General features: G+C 48.3%; 2 protein-coding genes and 1 long non-coding RNA gene across 3 annotated transcripts in view; 2 read left to right on the top strand and 1 right to left on the bottom strand.

Moving 5' to 3' along the window:
- Positions 1-435: 435 nt before the first annotated feature.
- On the top strand, positions 436-12,199 carry Ndufc2 (NADH:ubiquinone oxidoreductase subunit C2). The gene is made up of 3 exons (XM_004632535.2): positions 436-744; positions 8,375-8,518; positions 12,049-12,199. Exons 1-3 carry the CDS (start codon positions 576-578, stop codon positions 12,096-12,098), a joined length of 363 nt encoding a protein of 120 aa, XP_004632592.1. The 5' UTR covers positions 436-575; the 3' UTR covers positions 12,099-12,199.
- A 3,496-nt stretch (positions 12,200-15,695) lies between these two features.
- On the bottom strand, positions 15,696-18,836 carry Thrsp (thyroid hormone responsive). Its single transcript, XM_004632597.2, has 2 exons — positions 18,306-18,836; positions 15,696-16,338 (listed from the first exon to the last, which is right to left on the bottom strand). The coding sequence occupies exon 1, from the start codon at positions 18,771-18,773 to the stop codon at positions 18,324-18,326; it is 450 nt and encodes a 149-aa protein (XP_004632654.1). The 5' UTR covers positions 18,774-18,836; the 3' UTR covers positions 15,696-16,338; positions 18,306-18,323.
- A 2,786-nt stretch (positions 18,837-21,622) lies between these two features.
- The window catches only part of LOC111817113, a 17,354-nt gene continuing 14,179 nt past the window's right edge, over positions 21,623-24,797 (top strand). The window contains exon 1 of the long non-coding RNA XR_002821377.1: positions 21,623-21,706. This is a non-coding gene — a long non-coding RNA (uncharacterized LOC111817113). The remainder of the gene's footprint in view (positions 21,707-24,797) is intronic.

Genomic DNA, 24,797 nt, shown 5'->3' with positions numbered 1-24,797 from the left:
TCTTCCTCCAGCCTTGAGCAAGGAACCTGAAGACCCAGAGGTAAAACATTTTAGGGACTGCCACCAAAACTAAATTTTAGTAAGCCGGCCGATCCAGTCCCGGGCTTCTTCGAATTCTTCGCTGCTGTCTGGACCTAATCTTAGGCTTTGGCGGGCGGAGCTGCGCGGATGAACGGTCGTGAACAGAAAAATAGCTTTTAGTGTCTCAATTCGTGGCTCCCACATGTGAGTGCTAAACGCGAAGACGCATTTTTGCTGAAGGGACTTTTCCGGGCGGGGAGGGATAGGCAATTCCAGATGAGAAAATTAGGCTTGGGGTAAAAAATAGTAAGCCTCCTGGCTTTCGTCAAGCGCAGCTCGCCGCCCCGCCCGGCCGCCCCGAGCCCGGAACCTCTGTGCCGGGCTCCGGGTATGCGGCGGCCGGAAGGCGCGGGCGCTGCACTGCGGCCGGAAGGCGCGGGCGCTGCACCGCCGCACACTCTGCCCTTGAGCCCGAGCGCGAGGAGGGCTCGCGGTGACTTCTTCTGCGGTGGAGCGCTGAGGCCGGCCAGGCCTCGGGAGGGGCCGGCGTCACCATGATGGACGGACGGCCGGGCCGCGTGCCCTTACAGTTCCTACCGGACGAGGCCCGGAGCCTGCCTCCGCCCAAGATGACCGACCCGCGGCTCCTCTACTGCGGCTTCCTCGGCTACTGCTCGGGCATCGTGGACAACGCGCTTCGGCGGAGGCCGCCGCTGACCGCGGGTGAGGGGCCTGCGGGCCCGGGGAGGCGCTCCGGGCTGGGCTCCCGCGCCGCGCGCACCCTTCGGGGGCCCGCGCCTCGGGCGGTGCGGCCCGGGCGGCTCGGCAGCACCGGCCGAGCGGGCTCGTCGCGGCCCCCTGGGGAGCAGGCGCGGTGAGACAGGACCTGGCGTTGCCCACAGTGAGCTAGAAAACCTGGGACGTCCCTCAGTTTGTACCGTGCTTTGTGCAAAAATGAGCATTCATTCCATGCAGGGTGCTATTGACGCTCTGAGGTCTTTTTAGGATAGAGGTCTTTTAAAAAACAAAAACATCTGTGAAGAGGTATTAGCTGCAGACGAAGAAACAACACAGGAGAGATCGGAGCAGCCTGCCCTGGACCGGGCTTGCTGCACTTCGCAGATCCTGTTCCTAAATCAGACCTCGGAGTGTGTATTCCAAACCAGAGCTTCGCACCCTTAAAGCCAGGTGGCTCGCCCTCCTGTCATCCCAGCGTCTGCTGGGCGGCGGGTCTGGGGACCACACTGAGTGGGACGCCTTCAACAGCCAGTGCGCCGTATTTCCCTGTGATATGCAGCTGGCCGCCTGACGGAGAAGTTCTGGCCTGTCTTGATAGTAGCTGGGTCTGTCTTGATTGTACTGAGGGCAATGGGTCTCCAAAAGAAAGGAAGAGAGAACGTCTTGAACTTTTGAACTTAGCTTTATTATCAGGCAGAATTTAGAGGAAGAGCTTTCTAAGCCTCTGGGGCTAATGGGAGCCAGTGGGGCACTTGATGACTGAGTGTGCAGGATTGGGCGATAAGGCCACAGCTTTGGGGAGCTGAGAGAGTGCAGTGATCAGACGTGTTTTAAAGGCCCTCTTCGTCAGCAGTGTGAAGCCTTGATTGGAGTTGCGCACAGCTAGGAAGAAAGGTAATGACAGAAATGATTCAGGTTTCTAGGGCTCGTCCCACTTGTGCCTTCTTGCATGTCAACGCCTAGATCCAAGCATGTCCAGTGTTCGAACAGTATTGAAACCTCTTCTCCCTTGGACTGGCCCTTCAGTGCCGAAAGGAGTAATTTTTGTCCATTTCTGCCTCTGAGACTATGAGGGTTTTGTCCCTTGTTACCACACCACATTTGCCCAAGCCTGTTGCATGGTATAATGAACTCCACTTGGGAACTTCACGTTGGGCGAGTGAATTGGTGAGGCCCCTCAGAGCCAAAGCTGCTTCACCTATAAAAGGAGAACAGTTAATATCTCATGTTTGTTGTGAGAATTACATGAGATTCTATAGATAAAACACCTGACATACAGAGGCACTGGGTGAAGTCCTTTCTCTTAGCTCTTATTGTGTAGTTAACCATATATTTGTTCAACAAATATGTGAGGTTTTCTCTCTGCCAAGCATTGGGTCATATACTGGCTATGTGGGGTGAGGAGTGCCATCCCAACCCGTGAGCAAGTAAATTAGTCCATACTGACCTAATGTTATAGGCACACACCTGTAATCCCAATACTCAGGAGGCTGAGATAAGAGGATCACTGCGTGTTGGAGACCAGCCTTGGCTACACAGGGAGCTCAAGGCCAACCTGAACTGCATAGCAAGACCCTGTGTCAAAAAACAGAAAAAAAGATTAGAGGTGGGTGGACAGAGAGTGCTTTGGGAGCACAAAACGAGGCAGAGGTGGAGGGAAGAATGTTGTGCAGGAAGTGAAAGCTGCTGAAATGTGGAGGTCTGTGCCACTGCATCTCGCCTCACCTTTCTCAATGTAGCCTTTCAAGGAGACAGAGCAAGCAGCTAAGGGCGCATGCCTGGGGTTTGATGTTACCTTGTAATCCGCTGGATTCTGGGTGAGTTTTCTAACTCAGAACCAGGGAAGATAATGTTTATAAAGCACAACCCAAGACTAGTGCAGAGTTGCTTAGTTTCCTGAACTTCTCTAAACTGCTTTGGAAAATGTAGATGCTGAAGACTTTTGAAATCATGATCTTTGCAGCATTTATTGAATACATAGATTGGGTTTGTCTAGTTCAGGGTCTGGCATATAGTAGACTAGGATACAATAAGTACTTAATAAGTGCAGATACGGTAAACCCACTACTATTATGGACTACTGAACTATATTGGAATATTTGCTGAATTCACACACCTACAATATTTAAATGACAAATATGCTTCTCTGACAAAACTAAACAAGAAAAGGGGGTACAAATGAACGACCATTTTGTATTTGTATATTCAAAATAAGATAGATATACAGCTGCATTCTCTTAATGAATAGAGAGATATGTTCTAATAGTGTTTGTGGACAGGATATCATGTCTGCATCTTACACAATGAATAATCACTAAGACAATTTGCAATGTATTAATTATTGAAACTGTGCCAGTAACCGGTTTTGGAACTGTCTCATTGCTATTTGTTTCTCGATAAAATTATTTTTTAAAAAATAAGTGCAGATAGATTACAAGAAAAATATGAAACACAGCCCCAACCCACCAAAGGCTTACAATCCAGATGGCCGTAACAGCTAAAAGCCAAACTGTGGTACAAGTTTATGCTTGTGGGGCAGCAAATGTGACCCATAAATATTTGTAAAAGAGGAGGAAAAGTGAAGGAAGAGGTCGAAGATGGATTTTCACTGCAGTCCTAGAGCGTCCTAGGATTCAGTGGTGATAGTGGAGTATTAGCCACTTGCCAGTCCAATTACTTAAATGTAGATGCACAGAAATTGCATATCCCGTTCATTGATTTTTATAAGATAACAGAAATATAAAAATGACAGTTTTTCCAAATTTATTCTGTACAAGAGTCCACAAGTTGAAAGACACCTCCCAGCACTCAGGATAGTTGGTGCTGCCTCAGTGGGTGCTCAGGGTAGACTGTTGAATGGTTAATGGAGTAAAATTGTGTGTATCCTTATTAATTAGCAAAAAATGCTAAATGATTTTTGTCCTAAGTTTTTCCTTTTCACCTGGTTTTTAAATCCTTGTTGCTGGTTACTCCATAGCTGTCCTAAATTTAGAGATAGTTTGAAATGTAAGTATAATGTACAGACTTACATATTTATTAATTTCTAGTATAACCTGGCAGTAATTTGTTGTCATGCAAAGAGAACAATGACTTCCTGGTTTAGATTCACTGAGTAAATAAAAGAAGGGGAAAGTAATTGTGGGGAGAGCAGCACTGAGAGAAGGGAGGCTAGGAAAATGAGAGCTTGTGAACATGTATGCCCTGCTTAGGCAAGCTCAGGGGCTGAGGTTTGATGCCAGCACCACATGCCACACCAGCCCTGCCCCCAGGAGCACTGAGCCGGCTGTGGAGACCAGGAGCGGTGGTGCACGCCTATGATCTCAGGGCTGGGGAGACTGGAAACAGGAACATCACTGCGGGTCCAATCTGCATAGTGTGACCCTGTACCAAATACATAAAAAAGAAAAGAAAATGCATGCCTGCGATCCCAGCACTCTGGGAGGCTTAGACAGGAGGATCACATATCTGAGGCTAAGCTGGGCAATTTAGTAAGACCCTATCTCAAAATAAAACATTGAGAAAGGGCTACAGATATAGCTCAGTTGGAAAGCCTTGGGCTTGATCCTCAGTACCAAAAAAAAAGGCCAAGCCATGCTGTAGGACTGGGATGTTAACATCGTCATCTAAAACTTGGGTGTTTTGGTGCTAGGAATTAAACCCATGGCCTTCACTCTAAACTGTATCTCCAGGCCTCTTTTTTTAATTTTGAGACAAGCTCTCACTAGATGATCAAGTTGTCCAGGCTAGGCACAAGTTTGCCATCCTCCTGCCTCAGCCTGCAGAGTGCTGGGGTTACAGGTATATGCCACCACAGCTGGCTCCAAAATGCTTTTTTGCTTATTTTGTCTTGGTGTATATATTACTACTAGAAAAAATGGGGAAAGTATTACCTGTTTTAGAGGTAATACACTAACTTACCCAAGGCCATTTGTTCATAAATATGCATTAAGTGCAATGTAAGCATGAATCACATATTGGCTTTGCCTCATGATAGAAACAATTGAATTACTGTAGTAACTTATAATAATTAAGGTGAATTCAGGCTGGGGATATAGCTCAGCAGTGCAGCACCTACTTGGCAAGTATGAGGTCTGAGTTTAATTGCCAGTATGCCCCTCCCCCACAAAAAAATGAATTCATCCTTTTCTTTCTCTCTGTCTCTGTCTTTCTCTCTCTCTCTCTCTCTCTCTCTCTCTCTCTCTCTCTCTCTCTCTCTCTCTCTCTCTCTCTCTTCTTTTTGGGGCAGGGTCTCACTATGCAGTTCAGGCTGCCCTTGAGCTCACTCTATAGCCCAGGCTGGTCTCAAACTTGGTAATGATCCTCCTACCTCTGCCTCCCAAGTGTTGTGATCACAAGGCATGTGCTACAATGCCTGGCTATGATGAATTCATCCTCCTAACTTTAGGAAATGGGACTATTTCTTACAGAAAAAGATATTGACTCTGAGTTGAGTCCTGAAGGATGATGTCACTGGGCACAGAAGTAACAAGTTCGTGCTGTTGGAAGCATGACAGTTTGTGTAGGAATTCAGGGTTGTTCAGTATTGCCAGAATACAGTGTACATATAGGAAGTGTCAGAGGGCAAGTAAGAGCTGGCTTATGAATGGCCAGATACAGGAGTTTGAACTCCTTTTTGACAACATTTAAGTGCAATAGACTTGTATTTAGTCAGATTCCTAGTGACAGTGAAAGCTAGGGTCAGAGTGGAATGGCTGGTGTGACAGGGAGGCCAGCTGGTCCAAGTGAGAGAGCGCCCCCAAATCAAGGAGAGGAAATGGGTACCAGGTAGAATTGATAGGTCAGTAACTGGCTATGCGGAGTTAGAACAAAGGGTAGTTAGCAGGTGTGGTGGCACCTGGAACCCTAGCATTCTGGGAAACTAAGCGGGAGGATTGCAAGTTAGACTCCAGCTTGGACAATTCAGGGTCTTAGCCAGAAGCTCAAAGTGGCAGTGATACACGATCTCTTTCAGATCTCCGATTCTGACTTCCTAGGCCGAGTGATTCCATCCAGTCTCATTATATTAGGGTGACCCCTCCCTCCTTCCCTCTTTCTTCTGTCTGTTGTTCATTCGTTCTTTCGTTCTGTTCTGTTCTGTTCTGTTCTGTTCTGTTCTGTTCTGTTCTGTTCTGTTCTGTTCTTTCTTTCTTTTCTGTCTAGGTGCCCAGGCTGGCTTCAAACTTCTGAGCTCAAGCAACCCTCCTACATCAGCCTCCTGAGTAGGATTGGTATCATACAAAATTCCATCACCAGTTAGACATGGGATAGGGTGTGTGTGTGTGTGTGTAAATTTTACAGGTACATCTTAGATATACATATTGGTAACATTCATCATAGGGGCTGGGGATACACAGCTCAGCAGCATAAGCGCCTGCCTGGAAAGCACAAGCTCCTGAGTTCGATCCCCAGTACCACGGAGGGGAAAAAATCATGATTTGTCCCTGTATGTGGTGTATCTTTCTGCAGCTTTCCCCATTTCCTCCCATCCCTTTAACCTCGTTTCCTTTCCTTATGTATAAAAACTTTCATTTTTTTTTTCTTGTCCCTTCTTTAGAAATGGAATGTTTTGGTTCTGTGTGTGTGGTTTTGGTTTTTGTTTGTTTGTTTTGGTTTGTCTTTGGAGACAGGCTCTTACTCTATAGCCCAGACTAGCCTCAAATTAACAGCAGTTGTCCTTCCTCAGCCTCCAGCTGCTGGGATTATAGGTATAGTATACACCACCATGCCTCACTGAAACAGGGTGATTTTTAAAATACAGTTTGAATATGGTTTTTGATATGCAAATGGTACAAAAGAAAAGAGATTTCTTAATGAGGTATGGTATAGCTGACTGTTCAAGTAGCCAATAAATATGCAAATATAATTTGGGATATACGACAAACCAAATTGGTTTTTTTTTTCCCCAAATTATTTTTGAACCATTTGTAGAGGGTTTTACCTGCATTTTATCATATCTTGAAAGGGCCTTAGAATACAGAGATTTTTAGATATAAAACTAATTTGCTGGGGAAAAGATTTTTTTAATGTATTTAGTATAGGTTCTACAGGGTTTCACTGCATAGATGGACTCTGTAGTGATTCTCTTGTTTTCAGCCACCCGAGCTCTGAGATTACAGGCTTGTGCTGCCACACCCGGTCTCAGTTGTCTCAGCTTGCCCTGGGGGCAGGGCCAGGGGACAGGCCAGGGCTTTAAGGCACCCAGGATCAAACCCTGGTCCCTACATCTGCCTAAGCAGGGGCGTTAGTTCACTGAGCTATCTGGCCAGCCCCCCAATTTTTTTTTTTTCTAGTTTGATTTGATTTGGGTTGGTTTTTTTGAGGCAGGGTCTCTGAATCTTCAGCAGGACTCAAACTCACAGACCTTCTACCTAATCCTCCCAAACACTAGGATTACAGAAGTGTACCTCGACGCCCAGCTTTTTTCACCTGCTTTTAATCTAGAATTTTTCTTTTTTTTTTTTTAATCTAGGGTTTTTCTTACCTCCATTTTTCCATTAAGTGTTTTATAAAATCTAAATTTAAAATATATTGGATTCTTCCTAGGCATAGTAACTCATGCCTGTAATCCAGCGCTTGGGAGGCTGAGGCAGGAAGATTACTGAGAGTCCAAGGCTAGGCTGAACTGCCTAACAAGGCCTAGTCTCAAAAAAAGCAAGTTGGGTTCCATTGTTAGTTATATTTGCAGAGCTAGCATTGCTCTGCAGAATTGCTATATCTACATTTAAGGCATGGGATATCTTGAGGTCAAGGTCAGCTAAGGATGAGAGGTGCCCAGCGTCTCCTCCACACTGTGTGGCACGGGGCAGCCAGGTAGTGATTGAGACCGCCTCAGGCAGAGGGGACATGTTGGGAGAAGAGGGAGGCACTGGCCCTCTCTCTGGAGCAAATGGAGCAAAGAAGGTGCCTATGTCTTGCTATGCAATTAAAGCTGCTTTAAGCTAGGGAACCCAGGCCGACCTCCAATTCATAGCGATGCTCCTGCCTCAGTCTCCTGAGGGCTGGAGATTCAGAAACCATTCTCAGGATATCTGGAGTCTCAAAATAAGTCTGCCTTTGAACCAGCTGAGTATGCAGTGAAACTTCCAGTAACTGTCAGCAAAATAAATCCTTAATTCCTAAAAAAAAAAGATCAGCTAAGGCTGTTTAGAGTACAAAAGCTTTCGTTTGTTTTAAAAGACTGTTAGGGCCAGCCAAATAGCTCAACGGATTAAAGCACCTGCAAGCAGGCACGGGGGCCTGGGTTCCATCCCTGGGCCTGCCATCCTGGGCCACACTAAAATGGGCACTTGAGACTGGGCATGGCACATGCCTGTGATCCCAGCTCTTGGGAGGCTGTAAACAGGCGGATCACTACTGAGTGATCCGGTAGTGAGACCCTGAACACCCTGCAGACCCTTCCCTAAAATACAAAAAAGAAAAAGAAAGAATATTAGAGGGCTCTGCAGTGTGGTGAGACCCTGTACCAAATAAATAAATTAAATAAAAGAGAATTTTAAAAATATTTTTAAATGTTAGAAATACCATAACAAATTATATATCTGAAATGTAAAAATTTAATTCTTTGTGCATGTTGACTGATTTCTACTTTCGTCGGGGTTTGTCATTTGAATTCCAGGTGTGCATCGCCAGCTTCTGTATATCACTTCCTTTATGTTTATTGGATATTATCTTCTAAAGCGGCAGGACTATATGTATGCCATAAGGGATCACGACATGTTTGCATACATGAAATCGCATCCGGAGGATTTTGTTGAAAAAGGTATTTCAAGTTAATTGCAGAAATTCGTTTCTTTACTCCGCATCATATTTGCTCGTTAATCTTACCCATGGAGGCCGGTGAGATAGCTCAGTGGACTAAGCGCCTGCTTTGGCAAGCTCAGGGACCAGGTTCCAATCCCATCTGCGTGCCGCGCCAGCCCAGCCCCAGGGTGCACTGAGCTGGCCGCGTCTGAGTGTGAGGGTGCATGCCTGTAAGCCCAGTGCTGAGGTTGCTGAAAACCGGAGGATCACTATGAGTCTGAGCTGCATATTGAGACCCTGTACCAAATACATAAATAAAAAAAATCCATGGTGTCAAGTACCTTTTATGTTCTGTTGACGCCTTTTGGTGAGGGGGTGACTAGGAATCGAACTCAGGACCTTGCCCTTGCCAGGCACTCACTGCACCACTGAGCTTCATCCCCGACCCTTTAATTTCTTTTTAATCCCTTTCTCTTCCTCCTCCTCCTCCTCCTCCTCCTCCTGTGCCTCCCCTTCCCCCTTTCTCATTCTTGTTGATATTAATCATGTCTTATGCTTAAGGTGTGTGATGTCATCAAAGGCCTCCTCAGGTCCGGTGTGTGGCACACCCACATTCTGGCTGCTTCCCTCACTCTCACTCCTGGGTCCCTGGACACTTTTCTACTTGCAAGAAATCCATCCCTGTCCCCTTTTATCCATCCTGTATTAATCTCTGTGTACTTTGCCTTGACAAATGGAAGGTACCATCACATACTAAAACTTAACTATCTGGTCTATTTCACTCAACATTATATTTTCCAGTTGCATCCACTGGACCAGAATCTCTTAAAAGTGTATATTCAGTATTTTTTGTTCAGTTTTTTTGAGGCAGACTTTCGCTGTGCTGTGTAGCTTAGGCTGGCCTTGAACTCAAAGCAGTCCAGCCTCAGGAGTTCTGTGCCAGAGTACAGATGTGCTCCCCACACCCTGCCCCATACATATGATTTTGATTGAGTACTTCTGTTGCTTTTGGACAACAGAGAAGTCCTCCTGGCCCCCAGCCCCACCCCGAGTGCTGAGACCCCAGGCCTGCATCACGCCCTCCAGCTTGGTCTTATTTCCACAGCCATCCATCACTCCTTTTGGCTGTTAAACGGGCCACAGTGGATGCACCTATAATGGCAGCATTTAGAGGCTGAACAGGACGGTCACTTTGAATTTAAGACCAGCCTGAATCTCATAAAAGGATCTTATCTTAAACAAAACTGGGGCCAGGGATGTAACTCAGCAGTGCACTGCCTGCCTAGCAAGCACAAGGTCCTGACAAAAAGCAAAACAAAATAAAACAAAACAAAATGCTATCTGTTGCTGCAGGAGAAAATCCAGACTTAGAATGTCTCCTCTCCCAGGCTGAGGTAATTATCCGTGCTCAAATAGAAATACTGGGCTGTTCCTTTTATTTTGCGCATTATAGACACGTGTCCCTCCCTGGACAAGTAGCTTCCTCTTCAAGCATTAGTACAGACCCTGCACCTAGCACCGTGTGTGCAGAGCAGCTGCCCTGCCCTGCGGAATCTGCCTGGTCTTCCAGCATGCACCTGCCAGCTGCTGTGCTATGCTGGGTGAAAGGAATTTAACTTACTGTGGTACTGGGGATTGACCCCAGGTGTACCTTACCACTGTGCTCTCCCAGCTCTTTTGTTTTGCTTTTGAAATAGGGTGCTGCTAAATTGCCTTGGTTGACCTTGAACTTGTGATCCTCCTGCTGGGCACCTGCGGTTGTAAGCATGTAGTACTGTCCCTGGCTAACTAGGAACGTTTTTGTCTTCACGGAGCCTAGAGTGATTGACATTAACATGTAAATTAATCTAGAACAATTTTGAATTTCTACATACAAACAAGTTTTACATACAAATGTGTAATATAAAGCATTTAAATTTCAATAGACAAAGTGGATGATCCTGAAGCCTCTAATAGGGCCTAAAATTTTATTACTGCATTGCTCTATAATATTCCCATGAACCGTAGTTACATCAGGAGGAGAATACCCACACCCACTGGATAGCTGAGCCTGAAGGAATTCTGGAGATTCTGATTTGTACAAGTGATTCCCGCGGCAGGGCGGCCAGTCCTCACACGGGCACTTGGGGCCTGTGGAGAGCAGGTGCTCCCAGGAGCCCCCCGGCCGGCAGAGGCTCGTGGCCACATGGGTGCCTCCACCCCACCCTACCCGGTGGCAGATGGGTCTCTGTGGCAGTGCTGCTCTGGTCACAGACCGAGCCTTCCCTCCATAGTGCTGTCCTTACTCCTCAGCAGGATGACCCTGCAGGCTGTCTGGTGTCACCACAGTTCTAAACAAAACTTACTGGTGATTTTGGTGATTGCCAAGCCAACAAGAAAATAAGGAGATGCTCAGGGGTTTCACTTACTCTGCTTGGGTTGCTATAACAACAACCCTTAGACTGTCTCCTACATCTGGGTGTTCACGGCTTTGGAGGCTGGGAAGTGCAGGACAAGGTGCCCTCGGTTTCACTGTGTGCCGGGGCTTTTCTGCCTCCTAGAAGATGACTTCTTGCTGTGCTCTCACGTGGGAGAGGGGACCCATGAGCCCCTCTAGTCGCATTTATAATCCCACGCCTGTCCCACAGGGGCTTGATCCTTGGGACCCACTCACCTCCCAGGGATGCACGTTTGTTTTGTAATGTGTATAGATACCAAGCAAGATCTCGCTGAGTTATTGCATTGTCCTGGCTGAGGTCCAGCGTGTCCCAGAGTGCTGGCCTCACTGCTGTGCACACGTGCACACCCGCCTTTCCTCTTGGTGTCACACAGCATGGGAGCCGGTTCCAATGTAGGGATTGTGGAGAATTGCAGACCTTCAGACATAGCAAGGCTCTGTCTGTGAGTTTGTTTGGTATTCATTTCTATGTTCATTTTAAATCTTCTATTTATTTATTTGGTACAGGGTCTCACTACACAGCTCAGACTCATAGTGATCATACTGTCTCAGCCTCCCCAGTGCAGGATTACAGGAGTGTGCCACCACACCCAGTTTAGGTGGCCGGCTCAGCACAGGGCCTGCAGGGCATTCAGTACCAGGGATCGAACCTGGGTGCTTGCTACACAGGTGCTTAAGCTATATCTCCAGACCCGTTTGTGTATTTTAGGAAGAATTATATATTGCCTTTTTGTTTTTGTGCTGAGAATTGAGCTCAGGACCTTGCACTTGTCAGGCAAGCACTTGTGTTGCTGAGCTACATACCCAGCTTTGTTTTGGTTTTTGAGACAGGGTCTTGCTATGCAATTCAGGCTAACTTTGAACTCACTATGTAGCCCAGGCTGACCTCAAACTCATGGCAGTCCTCCTGCCTTAGCCTCCTGAGTGCTGGGATTCCAGTCATGCATCACCATGCCCAGCTAGGAAATGTAATTTTTAAAATTCATTTTGTGGTACAGGGACCTTGTGTGTGCTAGGCAGGTAATCCACCCCTGAGCTACAATCCACCCCAAGTAATGCAAGTCTTTTAAAGATAATTTTAAAATAAATTTTTGTGGTCTTTTCTTTTATAGAGAAGAAAACTTACAGTGAAATTCATGAAGAATTCCATCCAATTCGTTGAAGTCTTCAAAACACTTTAATTCTGAATTTTATGGAATGTTTCCATGACTACAGTCAATGTTAATCTCTGTGTTATAATTAAAATGCTTATTATGAAAAAAAGATTATCATGAGTATTCTTTTTTATTTATTTTATTTATTTTATTTTTTTTTTTAATATAGGGTCTTGCTATGCAGTTTGGACTCTTAGTGATCCTCCTGTCTCAGCCTCCCCAGCTTTGGGATTACAGACATGCCTGGCTTCAGGGCCAGCACAGCATGCAGTACCAGGAATCAAATTCAGGACCTTGAGCTTCCCTGGTAGGGGCTTAGGCTGGCAAGCTATCTCCCCAGCCCTACTCTGACTTTTTTTTTTAAAGGTATTTAGTACAGGGTCTCACTGTACAGATTAGACTCCTAGTGATCCTCCTGTTTTCAGCCTCCCAAGCGCTAGAAATACAGGTGCGCCACCTCGCCCAGTCTTAGGTCTCAGATGACACATGGGATTGAAGCCCGGTTCTTGCATCTGGCTAAGCAGGCGCTTTAATCCGTTGAGCTATCTGGCCGGCCACCTGCTCTGACTTTTATTGTAAGAAAAACAATAAATAGTAGACAGCCACTTTTCATTCACCTAGCTTTAAGAAAATATCTGAAAGATTTTTTTTTTTTTTTTTTTTTTGGTACCAGGAGTTGAACTCAGGACCTTGAACTTGCCAGGCAGACATTGTAGCACTGAGCTGTCTGCCTGGCCCTGAAAAGTTTTTAAATGGGTTTTTGAGACTGGGAATGTTTCTCCCTGTTTGACTGTTTACTTAGCATGCAGGAGGCCCTGAGCTCAATGCCTAACACTGCAATAAACAAAATTGGGACCAGGGAGATAGCTCAGTAGAATAGGTGCCTGCTTGGCAAGCTCAAGGTACTGAATTCGATCCCTGGTACCACAAAATAAAATAATAAAATGGAATATAGTTCTAGGTTAGATTAGGAAATCTTCAGTTCTTGGGAAAAATATGTCCCATTGCCAATAAAGTTTTATTGTAACAATGATGTTTATGGTTTGTGTTGGGCAGCTTTCATGTTGTTATGGCTTCCAAAGCCTGAAATGGTTGAAATAATAGAAAATTTTTGTCTGCTCCTGTCTGGTGCAAGCAGATTCAGGGCAAGCCAGGCTATGAAGGGCTTTGTGAGTCAGACTGACTTTGATCCCATACATTTTGAGAAGTCATGAAAGGTTTTATAAGGAGCAATTATTTCTGTGCTCACTGCAAAAACAGTGATTTAGGAGGAGGATTAAAACTGATGCTGTGTAAGGCTCTGGGGGATCATGCTGGCGAAAGGCTTTGCAGCTGGCCTATGAGGGAGCTTGGTGCAGTTAGGAATAGCAAGGGTCAGTTAGATAGTGGACTAACGTGCCTGCTTAGGCAGGCGCAGCTACCTGTGCGTGATCCCCAGGTGCCATTCCAGCCCTGCCCCCGGGAGCACTGAGACTGAGTGTGGTGGTGCGTACCTGTAATCCCAGCACTTGGGAGGCTGAAAACAGGAAGATCACCATGCGTCTGATCTGTGTAGTGAGACCCTGTAGACCCTGTGCTAAATACATTTAAAAAAAAATGAGAGCACACCTGGAGGTGGGTTTTTATTTCTGAATAATTTTTGTTTTCAAACTCAGATTTCGTAATCAGGCTAATTTTTATTTATTTATTTATTTTTTCTTTGCTGTGTGTTTTATTTCTTTGCTATGTCCAGGTGCTGTAATTGCTCACACACAGAGAATTGTTCAAATCAATGATGCTGGCCAGGCACAGCGAAATATGCCCATAATCCCCACTACTAGAGAGGCTGCGGCAGGAGGGTTGTTTGAGCCCACAAGTTCAAGGACAGCCTGAACAATATAATGAGACTTGGCCAAAACAAACAAACAAAAACCATATAAATAAATGGTGTTCGTGTGAGGGGAAGCCTTGGAAGGGTCTACCATCCTGTTGAGGCCGAGCTCCCGCCCTCTTCCCAGAGGGCAAAGGCTTTGGCAGGTGGCAGGAGCAGGTGCACGGAGCTGTCCTGCAGCTGAGGTCTTGGGGCCACGTGCGCCCACAGCTGCGCCTTTGCATTCCATTGTCTGAAATTTGAACAGCAGCAACCAAAGCCTTTGAACCTTAATGAGTAAACAGTTCTTCTGTCTCAATCCTTATTTTGAGGAGGAAGCCTTCAGTAGTTTCTCATTCTTCTTCCTAATGAGATCCTAAGTCCTTGCTGGTGGAGTTGCAGATCTGAGCCGGATTTGTGCACTTGCTTTCCAAACCATGTCTTCCCCAAGCTGGGGCCCTGTCTGGCCGCTGCCCTTTCAGGCAAGCCACGCCAAGCACCCGCTGGGTTCCTAGGAGATGCTCCATGAGTGACAGGCAGGACCAAGGATATTTAAACCAGGTAGTTCACAGAGAGCTTTTCAACCAGCCTGCATCTCCTGGGTGAGGGCATGTGGAACCAGGTGCTCCGGGACAGGCTTCTAGGTCCTTCCTGAGCAAAGGTGCTTATAATCTCACTGGTTGACCATAGTTTTGTCCCACCTCATGCCCACCTAAGCTTGTTCCCATGTTCTCTACCACCTTAGACCCGCCTCACCACATGGTTTTACTCTATAAAAGTCCCTGGAAGAGACAGCTTCCTGGGGGACTACCTGCTCAGACCCCCCTCCTGTTCCTCTCTTGGACAGGAGCCTTCTTTCCCTCAACAAATACATTCCGCTCACAACCCCCACCTGTTCCCAAAATTCATTCTTCGGTTTTAGAGAACATGAACTCATCCTAGGTACCTTTTAGGTTGAGAGATCAGTCTTTCTCCTTGTGTCATTTGGAGGTTTCCCAGTATCACTGGGATTATAGGTGTGCACTACCATAGCACACATAGCTTTAAAAGTTTTTTAAAATGAGCTCCCTAGGCCAGGGAGATGGGTTAGCATTTCCCTGGCAAGTGCAAGGTCCTGAGTTCAATCCCTGGTTCCGGAAAAGAAAAGAGAGAGAGAGGGAGAGAGAGAGAGAGAGAGAGAGAGAGAGAGAGAGAGAGAGAGAGAGAGCGAGCACTCCCCTTCCCAAAAATAAATGGCTTGGAAAAACAGATCGAGGGGGCCGGGGAGATGGTTCACTGGAATAAGCGCTTCCCTGGCAAATGCAAAGGCCTGAGTTCAATCCCTGTGATACAGGGAGAAAAACTGGTCTCGGGTGGGTGACCTCCAAACAATACACGGAACCTTCAAATGACATAGAGAAAAATGATCTCTGGACCTGACCTGCACAAGTTCGTGTTCTCTAAAACTGAAGAATGAATTTTAGGAACAAACGAGGTCACGAGCAGAATATATTTATTGAGAGAAAGAAAGCTCCTGTCCAAGAGAGGGACAGGAGGGGGGGCCCGAGTGGGTAGTTCCCCAATCAGGCTAATTTTTGAAGATTACTAAAATTACATGATTTCAAATTGGTTGGCACCACAAATTGGGAAAAATCAAATTATGGGCATGATACTTGTAAGATGGAATCATGTCAGACAAGGTGCTTTAAAAATAAATAGGAAAAATAAATAAATAAATAAATAAATAGGCCCCAGGGATGGTGGCGCATGCTGGTAATCTCAGCATTTGGAAAGCTGAGGCAGGAGGATTGCTGTGGTGCAGCCAGAGCTACAGTGAGTTCAATGACAGCCTCAACTACCTAGCAGGAGCCTGTGTCCAACATCCACTGTACCCCTACCCGCAAAAAAAGATACACAAAGAGAAGGCATTTCTTCTTAAATTGCTACTACAATAAATATGTTTATTTATAGTTAATCTGTTCAGCAGGGTGAGCCATTTACTGCAATAGCCTGTTCTCTTCGTTCCATAAAGCAGCAAAGACTGGAGCAAATACACAGGAGCGGGTGAGAGGAAAATCAGCCTGCTACAATGGCTCTCACGCCAAGTACTGTCGATTTGTCTTGTTTCATTTCTGGAACCCTGTGAGGTAGATTGAGACTCCCGATTTATACATGAGGGGATTTAGGCCCTCGTGGGTGACACCCAAAGCAGGTCAGTGCTGTGAACCACAGCCACCACCCCACACTGGCAAGAGGTGGAAAGGACCTAGGTGGCGACAGACATCCTGAGGTGGGCCAGTAACCGTTGTGAACAGCTAACAGACATAGAGGGGCGTCCCGGGCACATGTTGCCACGCTTCTGGCTCAGGGCTGGGTCGCTTCGAGCCCTCATCTCCGAGGCTTCCTCCCATGGGCGTGATCTGTGGAGTGGGGAAAATGTTACGGTCGAGTGAGCTCAAAGGCAGGGTGCTCTCACACACACACACGCTGCAGTAGGCACAGCAGTGAGAGAGTGTCGTGGTCCGAGCTGGGACCACTCTGTTCTCTCCATCCTACGGCCAAGCTGAGGTAGAGGTTGTCCAGGACAAGGAGCCCAGAAAAGCACCCAGTGTGTGTGTGTGAGACGAAGCATTGAGGCTCGGGCTTCTGCCCAGTGTACCCAGTATTTGGGGGGTTACTTTTTTGTTTTTGTTTTTTTGTTTTGTTTTTTGAGACAGGGTCTCGCTGTATCTTTTAGTCTGGCCTTGAACTTAACTGCGTAGCCCAGACTGGCCTGGAACCTACGGCACTCCTCCTGCCTCAGCTTGGACGACAAGCAAGTGTCACCATGCCTGGATTTTTTTTTTTTTTTTTTTTTTTTTTTTGAGTCAAGGTCTTGTTAAATCATCCATACAGAATGGACTTGAATTTGTGATCCTTTTGCCTCAGCCTCTCAGTTAAATCTGAGAAGAATCCCTGGAAGGCAGGGGAAGCCACAGGGGAGGAGGGGTGGACTTGCAGTGGGCATTTGCATCCAGGTGAAGGGGAGAATGGCTGGGAGCCCTGAGCAGAGCTCCGCAGGTCTGTGGCAGGTGAGGCAGCCCTGCCACCTGCGTCATAAGAACAGTAGAGTGGCTATCTGGCAAAGAACACTCCACCTGCGGTCGGCTCAGGCTCGCGTTTGTCCTCTTAGCTCCATGACTTGGGGTGGCTCACTTCACCTTCCTGACTTGACCTCCCTTACTGGTAGACCAGGCATGCCAAGCTCATGCCACACAAGCGCCAGGTGTGGTTTGAAACTGCTGAAGCCTGTCTTTCAGAGCAGGCTGGCGGGTGGCGCAGGGTCAACACTGGCAAGCGCTCTGGTCTAGATTGGGGCCATCTTCCTAGTCAAGGTCGCTGTTCTCTCACATGTCACCGCCCTAGCCCTGTGTGTGGATATATGGACTCAAATTCCAGCACGCACACACAGCAGAGCTGCCTAGGGCCACCATTGTGTGCCCAGCTGGATTTGAGGGCCATGACAGTGACCCTTCAGCATTCTGTTTGGTGGCAATGTAGGCTGCCCTCTGCCTGTTGCAGGAAGCAGTGAGGAGCCTCACTTCTGTGCCCCCATATGCCATATAAATGTGGGGCACAGCTGTAGTCCCAAAATTTGGGAGGGTGAAGCAGGAGGATTGTGAGGTCTATGCCAGGCTGGGCTACACAGCAAGTTCAAGGGCAGCCTGGAAGAAGAATAAGGAGAAGAAGAAGGGGGGTGCGGAGGAGGAGGACAGAAAAAGGGAACAAAGGTAATTTTCCGTGACCTGAAAAAGTGGAAAACATACCATGTCCCCAGGGGATTCACAAGCAAACCTCAGTAAATATGTCTTCATTTGTAGCATAGAAATAAAAAACCCTCATTTTTGTCACTGTGAGGTTTGTTTGCAGTAGACCTTTACACTAAGAGCCTTTGCCGTAAGCTTCATCCCCACCCTTCTGTCTTTTATTTTGAGACAGGGTTGAAAAGTCAGTAAACTGCCCTAGCTGGCTCAAACTCCTGACCCTCTTGCCTCCACCTCCTGAGTGCTGGGATTTCAGGCACCCTGCACCATGCCTGGTTCTGAAAGAAGTGCGTGGGGTGCAAGCGCATTCCCTTCCTGGCCAAGGCGTGCAGGGCTCACTGCTGAGCTTCCCAGCCGCGTGTGCGGTGGGCGCAGCACGCCCAGCTCCTCCCTGCCTGCCACAGCTCTCCTCCCTGACTCCCCAGGACCCGGAGGGAAGGTCAGAAGGCAGACCCCACGCGGGCCCTCGCGGGGGAGTCCCACACCCGGGCGTGAGGTGGCTCCGGCCGCAGGCGAGGCTGTCCTCCCGCACCAGGTTCCCAGGCCCCCCAGAGACGCCGACCCGAGAGCGCGGCCACTGTTACCTCCTCGGAGCTGGTGGCCTACAGGGCCTGTCCCGTCATCTCCTGGTATTTCCTCGTCACCTCCTGGGCTTTCTGGGTGAGGTGAGTGAGGATGTGGTGGAGGCTGCAGAAGTGCAGGTGGAACTGGGCTTCCAGGTCCTCCTCTGCGGAGAGCGGCTGCCCCTCAGCGTCCTGCTCGGCGCCGGCCTCCTCATCGCCCGGCCCGTCCTGCAGACGGCCTGCCACCGTGGCCTGCCACTCCTCCCTGGGCAGCAGCCCGTGGTCCACCTCCACGCGGATGCTCTTGAGCATGGTGAAGTAGGCGTAGAGGTCGGGGGCCTCGGGCTGCTGCCTGGGCCCCCCGGGGCGCACGTCCCGCAGCAGGCTGGGGATCATCACCACCTGCTCCATGGTGCGCACAGCGGCCGAGCAGCGGTCCATGACGGCCAGCAGGCAGTTCCTGGGGTAGCGCTTGGAGAGCACCGGCATGGCTGCGTCGCTGCACTGAGCTGGCCAGGCCGCCCAGCGCTATTTCTAGGCTTTGGCCCAGCTGGAGAGGCTGCCAGGCCGCTGCGTCCACTCGGCTTTGAGCCAGCTTCAGAGTCCGGGCCCTGACGTCTGTGTCGGGTGATCCGTCTGCCCAGGGACAGACCTGCCAACCTGGGGGGCGGGGTCCTTTGGCCTCCCCACCCACCTCAGCGCGGCAAGCGCTTCCTGCAGCTGCTTGCAGTGCCAGCCACAGGGAAGCTTTGCACCTTCGCAGCCGCTGCGCTCGCCCCTAGGCCAGCGGTCACTCCCCTGGGTTACCTGAGGTCGAGCTGCAGCTCGCTGCCTGCTCCGGTGGCCCCTTCTCCAACCTGGGCCCCTCCGCTGTGCAATGAACAGGGAAGAATGGAACAGCTGGGGACGCTGGGGCCAAGGCCTGAGAAGGCCACCTCGTGTCCTGGAAGTCTTCAGGGTGAGGGGGCCTTTCTGCCTCACTCTTGGCCAACCATTAGCCCAGTGTCACTCCAGGCATGGGGTAAAGTACTTGCATAAAATCACACACACCTGATCCTAGCACTCAGGAGGCTGAGGCAGAAGGCTCGCAAGTTCAAGGCCAGCCTGTACTACACAGGGAGTTTGAAGACAGCCTGGCAATATACAAAGAGGTTGTCTTGGGGCCAGGGAGATGGCTCAGTTAGAATAAGTGCTTCCCTGGCAAGCTCAAGGGCCTGAGTTCATTCCCTGGTTCCACAAAAAAAGGAAGAAAGAAAGAGGTTGTTTTAAAACAAAGTAAGATAGAATCAGATATTCCCAGAATGTTAAGTTAATAAATTAAAGAATTTATGCCTGTAATTTCAGCATTCAGGAGGCTGAGGCAGGAGGATCGCTGCAAGTTTGAGGCCAGTCTGTGCTACAAAGGGAGCTCAGGGCCACCTTGAACTGCATTGGGAGACCTTGTCTATAAATAAATAAATAAATAAAATAATAATAATTTTGAGGCTGGGGATATAGCTCAGTAGCGGAGTACCTCCTTAACATGAGGCCCTGGCTTTGAGGGCCAGAGCATTCACGCGCGCTTGCACATGCGCGCACATGCACACAGAATGTATTATATTATATAAGTGAATATTTACTTCACCTCTAGCCTTATAACATTGTTTGATTTTGAAATTTGCTGGAGGGCTAGCCAGATAGCTCAGCGGACTAAAGTGCTTGCTTAAGCAGGCACAGGGCCAGGATTCCATCTCTGTACTGGCCCCGTCCCCAGGCGCACTGAGACGAGATTGAGATTGGGTGTGTGCCTATAATCCCAGTGCTTGAGAGGCTACAAACAGGAAGATCACTACGAGTCTGATCTGTGTAGTGAGACCCTGCAGACCCTGTACTATATACATTAGAGAGAGCAAGAGAGAGAGGGAGGGAGGGAGAGAGGGAGGGAAGAAGGAAGGAAGGAAGGAAGGAAGGAAGGAAGGAAGGAAGGAAGGAAGGAAGGAAGGAAATTTACTGGGAAAAATTCAAGTGTTTTATCCCCAAGAAAATGGTGCTTCTGTTGTATTGAAATACCCAGGAGTGCTGAGCGGTGGGTACTTCCAGGCAATCCTCCCACCTCTGCCTCCTGAGTGCTGGGATTACAGGCATCCTGCACCACGCCTGGCTGTCATCCAGTTCCTAAAGAAGCAGGCTACAGCGTGGGTTCTGTTGCTGCCAGAGGCCTGCTTGCCATGTAACCTGGCTCCTGGTGCCTATGTCCACACAAACCTGAAAAGTTTGGAAACCTCTCAAGGGAAGGCTTTGCAGTGCCTGGTTATGTAACTAGAATCAACACCCTGGGCTCTAAGGGCTTGCACTCTGCCTTAGTTCGTGCAGTTTTAACCCAGCCTGGGGTCACTGCTGAGAGCTGGGAAACATGGTGTTCTGCTTCAGTGGTCAGCTGCCACCTGCGTCTTGCGCCCAGTGGCAGGGCGCCCCAGGACCTCCCTTGCCCAACCTACAAGACTGCAACTGCTGCTCTTTATTAAGATCTTCCTGCAGATTTGTTTTTTATTTTGTTTTCAAGACGGTATCGCTGTGCAGCTCCAGCTGGCCTTGAGCCCGCTTTGTAGCCCAGGCTGGTCTCGAACTCATAATGATACTCCTGCCTCAGCCTCTTGAGTGCTGGGATTGCAGGCATGTACCACCATGCCCAGCTTTTCCTGCAGATTTCGGGGGGCCACTTCCAAGTACATGGCCTTGTGTCTGGCTGTGTTATTCTGTTTCCGTGTGTATGTCTTACATTATTTTAATGTTTAGTTTTTGAAACATCATATCTCTATAAAGTCCAGGCCAGGGGAAACTACCTGCTTGGGCCCCCCCTCCTGTCCCTCTCTCGGGACAGGAGCTTTCTTTCTCTCAATAAATATATTCTGCTCATAACCTCCGTTTGTTCCTAAAATTCATTTTTCCGTTTTAAAGAACAGGAACTCATGCAGGTCAGGTCCAGAGATTGTTTTTCTCTAAGTCATTTGGAGGTTCCCTGTATGGTTTGGAAGTCACCCACCCAAGACCAGTTTTTCTCCCTGTATCATTTTGGAGTTTCCCACCGAGATCATTGGACAGAGGGTTTGGATCGCAAAGCTTGGAGTGACTGATTTTCTGCTACCTACAACACGAATTTTCAAGTAGTCTGAAATTCTTCTCATAAATTTCCATGTTTTCATCTTGATTGCTCTGTCAGTTAACCTCTACAGGAAACTACAAATGGCAGCGCATCAAGAGGAATCAATCACCATTGAAGATGTGACCATCAAATTCACCCCAGAGGAATGGGCTCTGCTGGACACAGCACAGAGAAAGCTCTGCACAGCTGTGATGCTGGAAACCATCAGGAACCTGCAGTCTCTGCGATGTCCATACGGCAAATCGGATTTTGTTTTTCACAAGGATGAAACACAAATCCTGTGGAAGGGAAAACAAACAGCTTTCCCAAAAAATCATAATGCAGAGAAAAAGAACAGCCCTGATGAAGAGGGACAGATAGCCACTGGACCTGTGAAAAGGAAGAAAACAGACACCGTCAAGCCCCGGCAGGAAAATGCTCAGAATGAGGAGATACATCTTGAAGGCAATCTCTGTAGTAAACCCTTCATATATCAGTCAGAATTAAGACAAGAGACTACTGAATCTGGAAATGAACTCTGCATGTTGGGAACAAACTTCAGTCAATCTGCTAAATGTTATCAGAATCAGAAAACACACACTGGTAAAATGCTTTATAAATGTCATCAATGTAGGAAAATGAAAAAAAAAAAAAAAAAGTCCAGGCCAGCAAACTCCCTATATAGTCTAAGCTGGGATGGAGCTTGAGATATTCCTGCCTCTGCCTCTTGTGTCAGGACAGAGGTGTGCCCCACATGCGCCGCTATTTGTGCATCTTAGTCCCATGTGAGGTCAGCCTACTTCCAGATGGGCACAGGCTTGAATGTGATGGGGAAGGAGTAGGGGGAAAAGTGTCCTGCAGAAAGGACAGCAAGAGTGGAGCGGCAGCTGGAAACTAAATGGGTAGTGTACCCACGTACAGAGCACAGGGCCCGGGCAGGAGTGAGAGGTCCCTGTGACCAGGGCTGCCCCCGATGGCTGTGACAGGCTACAGACCAGATGGCCTCCTGGCCTCTGGCAGCCAGAAGAGTCCGGGCAAAGTGCTGCTGGCATGTGTCCCCTTAGAAGAAGACAAGGAGTTCTCTCTGTTGTTTTTTGAGACAAGATCTGGTGTTGAACTCACTTTAACCCGTTGCCTCGGCCTCCAGAGATCTGAGATTCCTAGGCATGTGCCACCACGCCTGGCAAGACAGACCAGGACTTCCAAGAGGACAGACTCAGGCAGGCAAGGCCTAGGGTAAAGAGGAAACAAGAAGGGGAGACATAGGGTCTCTTCGGGGGATGCTCTGTTTTCCTGCTCTCAGAGATTCCTGTCAGATGTGGTAGCACACACTGTAAGCCTAGCACTCGGGAGGCTGAGGCAGGAGGATTGCAGTGAGTTCAAGGCCAGCGTAGCTACATAGTAAGATTACCTCAAAAACACAAAATAAACTGGGCATAGTGGCATGGGTCTATAATCCACCTCTCAGGAGGCTGAGGCAGGGAGGACAGCCTTGAGGCCACCCTGTACTACACAGTGAGTTCTAGGAGATCCTGTCAGCAAAACAAAACACAACACAAACAGGGCTGGCAATAGCTCAGTGGACTAAAGCACACAGTGGCCCAGGTTCTCTCCCCAGCATGCCATGCTGGCCCTGCCTCTGCGGCGCGCTGAGCTGGCCATTGAGACTGGTCATGGTGGTGTGCGCCTGTAATGTCAGCACTTGGGAGACTGAAAACAGAGAATCACTGTGAGTCTGATCTGCACAGGGAGGCCCTGTAGACCCTGTGCTAAACACAAAAAAATAAAAAGAATAAAAACACAAATGCCACATCTGTTCCAGCGGGCCACTGCAGGTGGAAAATCCCAGTAAAAGGGTGTGGTGGGGGGGGAAGAACAAGTGGTCTGCTCCCCAAATCCTCCCAGCCCCATTCCCTGTGGCAAGGAAGGCTCCTGCGAGGTGCAAAGCCTCCAGGGTCCTCAGGCCTCTGGCCTCACCCAAGCCGGGCAAACTGACCTGGCTCCCGATGGCCTGGGGTCAAGGCCCTAGAGGGCCAGGCCAGGGGGGTGAGTGGACCTGGTGTGAGGAAAGACCATGGGGCAGCTGCCAGATCCCAAGGAGCCTGGCAGGGCCCAGGCCAGGGCCAGAGGGTGGACTAGCCGGCTCCCACATGTTGGGATTACAGGTACGCACCACCATGCCTGCAAGCTTTCCTGTTTAAAAGTGATTTACACACACACACACACACACACACACACACACACACACACATTTGCTCTCTAGGCACCCAGGTTATTTTTGGCTATCCCCCACTCTCTCTCTCTCTTTTTTTCTTTTTTGGTGCTAGGCATCAAACCCAGGACCTACCTCACGAGCTGTTTTTTCATTGTATGTAACCTCAGACTTGAGCTACTGTGGGGCAGAAGGATCTACAGTCAGGGAGTATACCTTTGATACCAGGACTCTGAGAGGCTGAGACAAGAGGATCACCAATCTGAGCCAAGATCCTTTCTCAAAATATTTTTTTGTTTGCTTGATTTTTTGAGACAGGGTCTCACTATGTAGTGCAGCCTGGCCTTCAAATTGCTCATGGAGCCCAGGATGGTCTCGAACTCACAGGAATCCTCCTGCCTCAGCCTCCCGAGTGCTGGGATGACAGGTATACACCACAACATCTGGCAGATAAAAATTTTTAAAAGGCTGGACTTGCAGCTGCAAAGGCCCTGGCTTGAGTCTCCGTAGTGTAAACAACCAAGAGCTGGGAGAATAGCTCCTGGGACGCTTGCCCTATATGTGTGAAGCCCTAACTTCAGTTTCCAGTACCACCGTCACCACCACCACTACCAAATAAAGCTAGTCAGAAAACACTAGCCTTATAGTGTGACTACCTCCCTTCCCAGCCATTCAGCCCCTACAGGGAGCCCCAACCCCCTACTTAGTCAAATTATTTCAAAATAAAAAGAGAGGGACCAGCCAGCTCAGTGGACTAAAGCGCCTGCGTAGGCAGATGCAGGGACTGGGGTTCGATCCCCCAGCATGCCACGCTGGGCCTGCCCCCAGGGCGCGCTGAGAGGGCGATTGAGACTGGGCGTGGTGGCATGCACCTGTAATGCCAGCCCATGGGAGGCTGAAAACAGGAGAATCACTACATCCGATCTATGTAGTGAGACCCTGGAGACCTTGTCCTAAATACATTTTTAAATAAATAAAATAAAGAGTGCCTATGTTTATAGCAGCACAATTTGTAATAGCCAAATCTTGGAAACAATCAAGATGCCCATCACCTAAGGAATGGTTGAAAAAGATGTGGTATTTTTACACAATGGAGTATTATTCAGCTATTAAGAATGATAAACTTGAAGCCTTTATATTGAAGTGGATGCCACTTGAACATATACTCATAAGTGAAATA

This window comes from Octodon degus, unplaced genomic scaffold, assembly GCF_000260255.1.
Source record: "Octodon degus isolate 3935 unplaced genomic scaffold, OctDeg1.0 scaffold00049, whole genome shotgun sequence".
NCBI classification, from domain to species: Eukaryota; Metazoa; Chordata; class Mammalia; order Rodentia; family Octodontidae; genus Octodon; species Octodon degus.
This window is presented reverse-complemented; position numbering and strand designations above follow the sequence as displayed.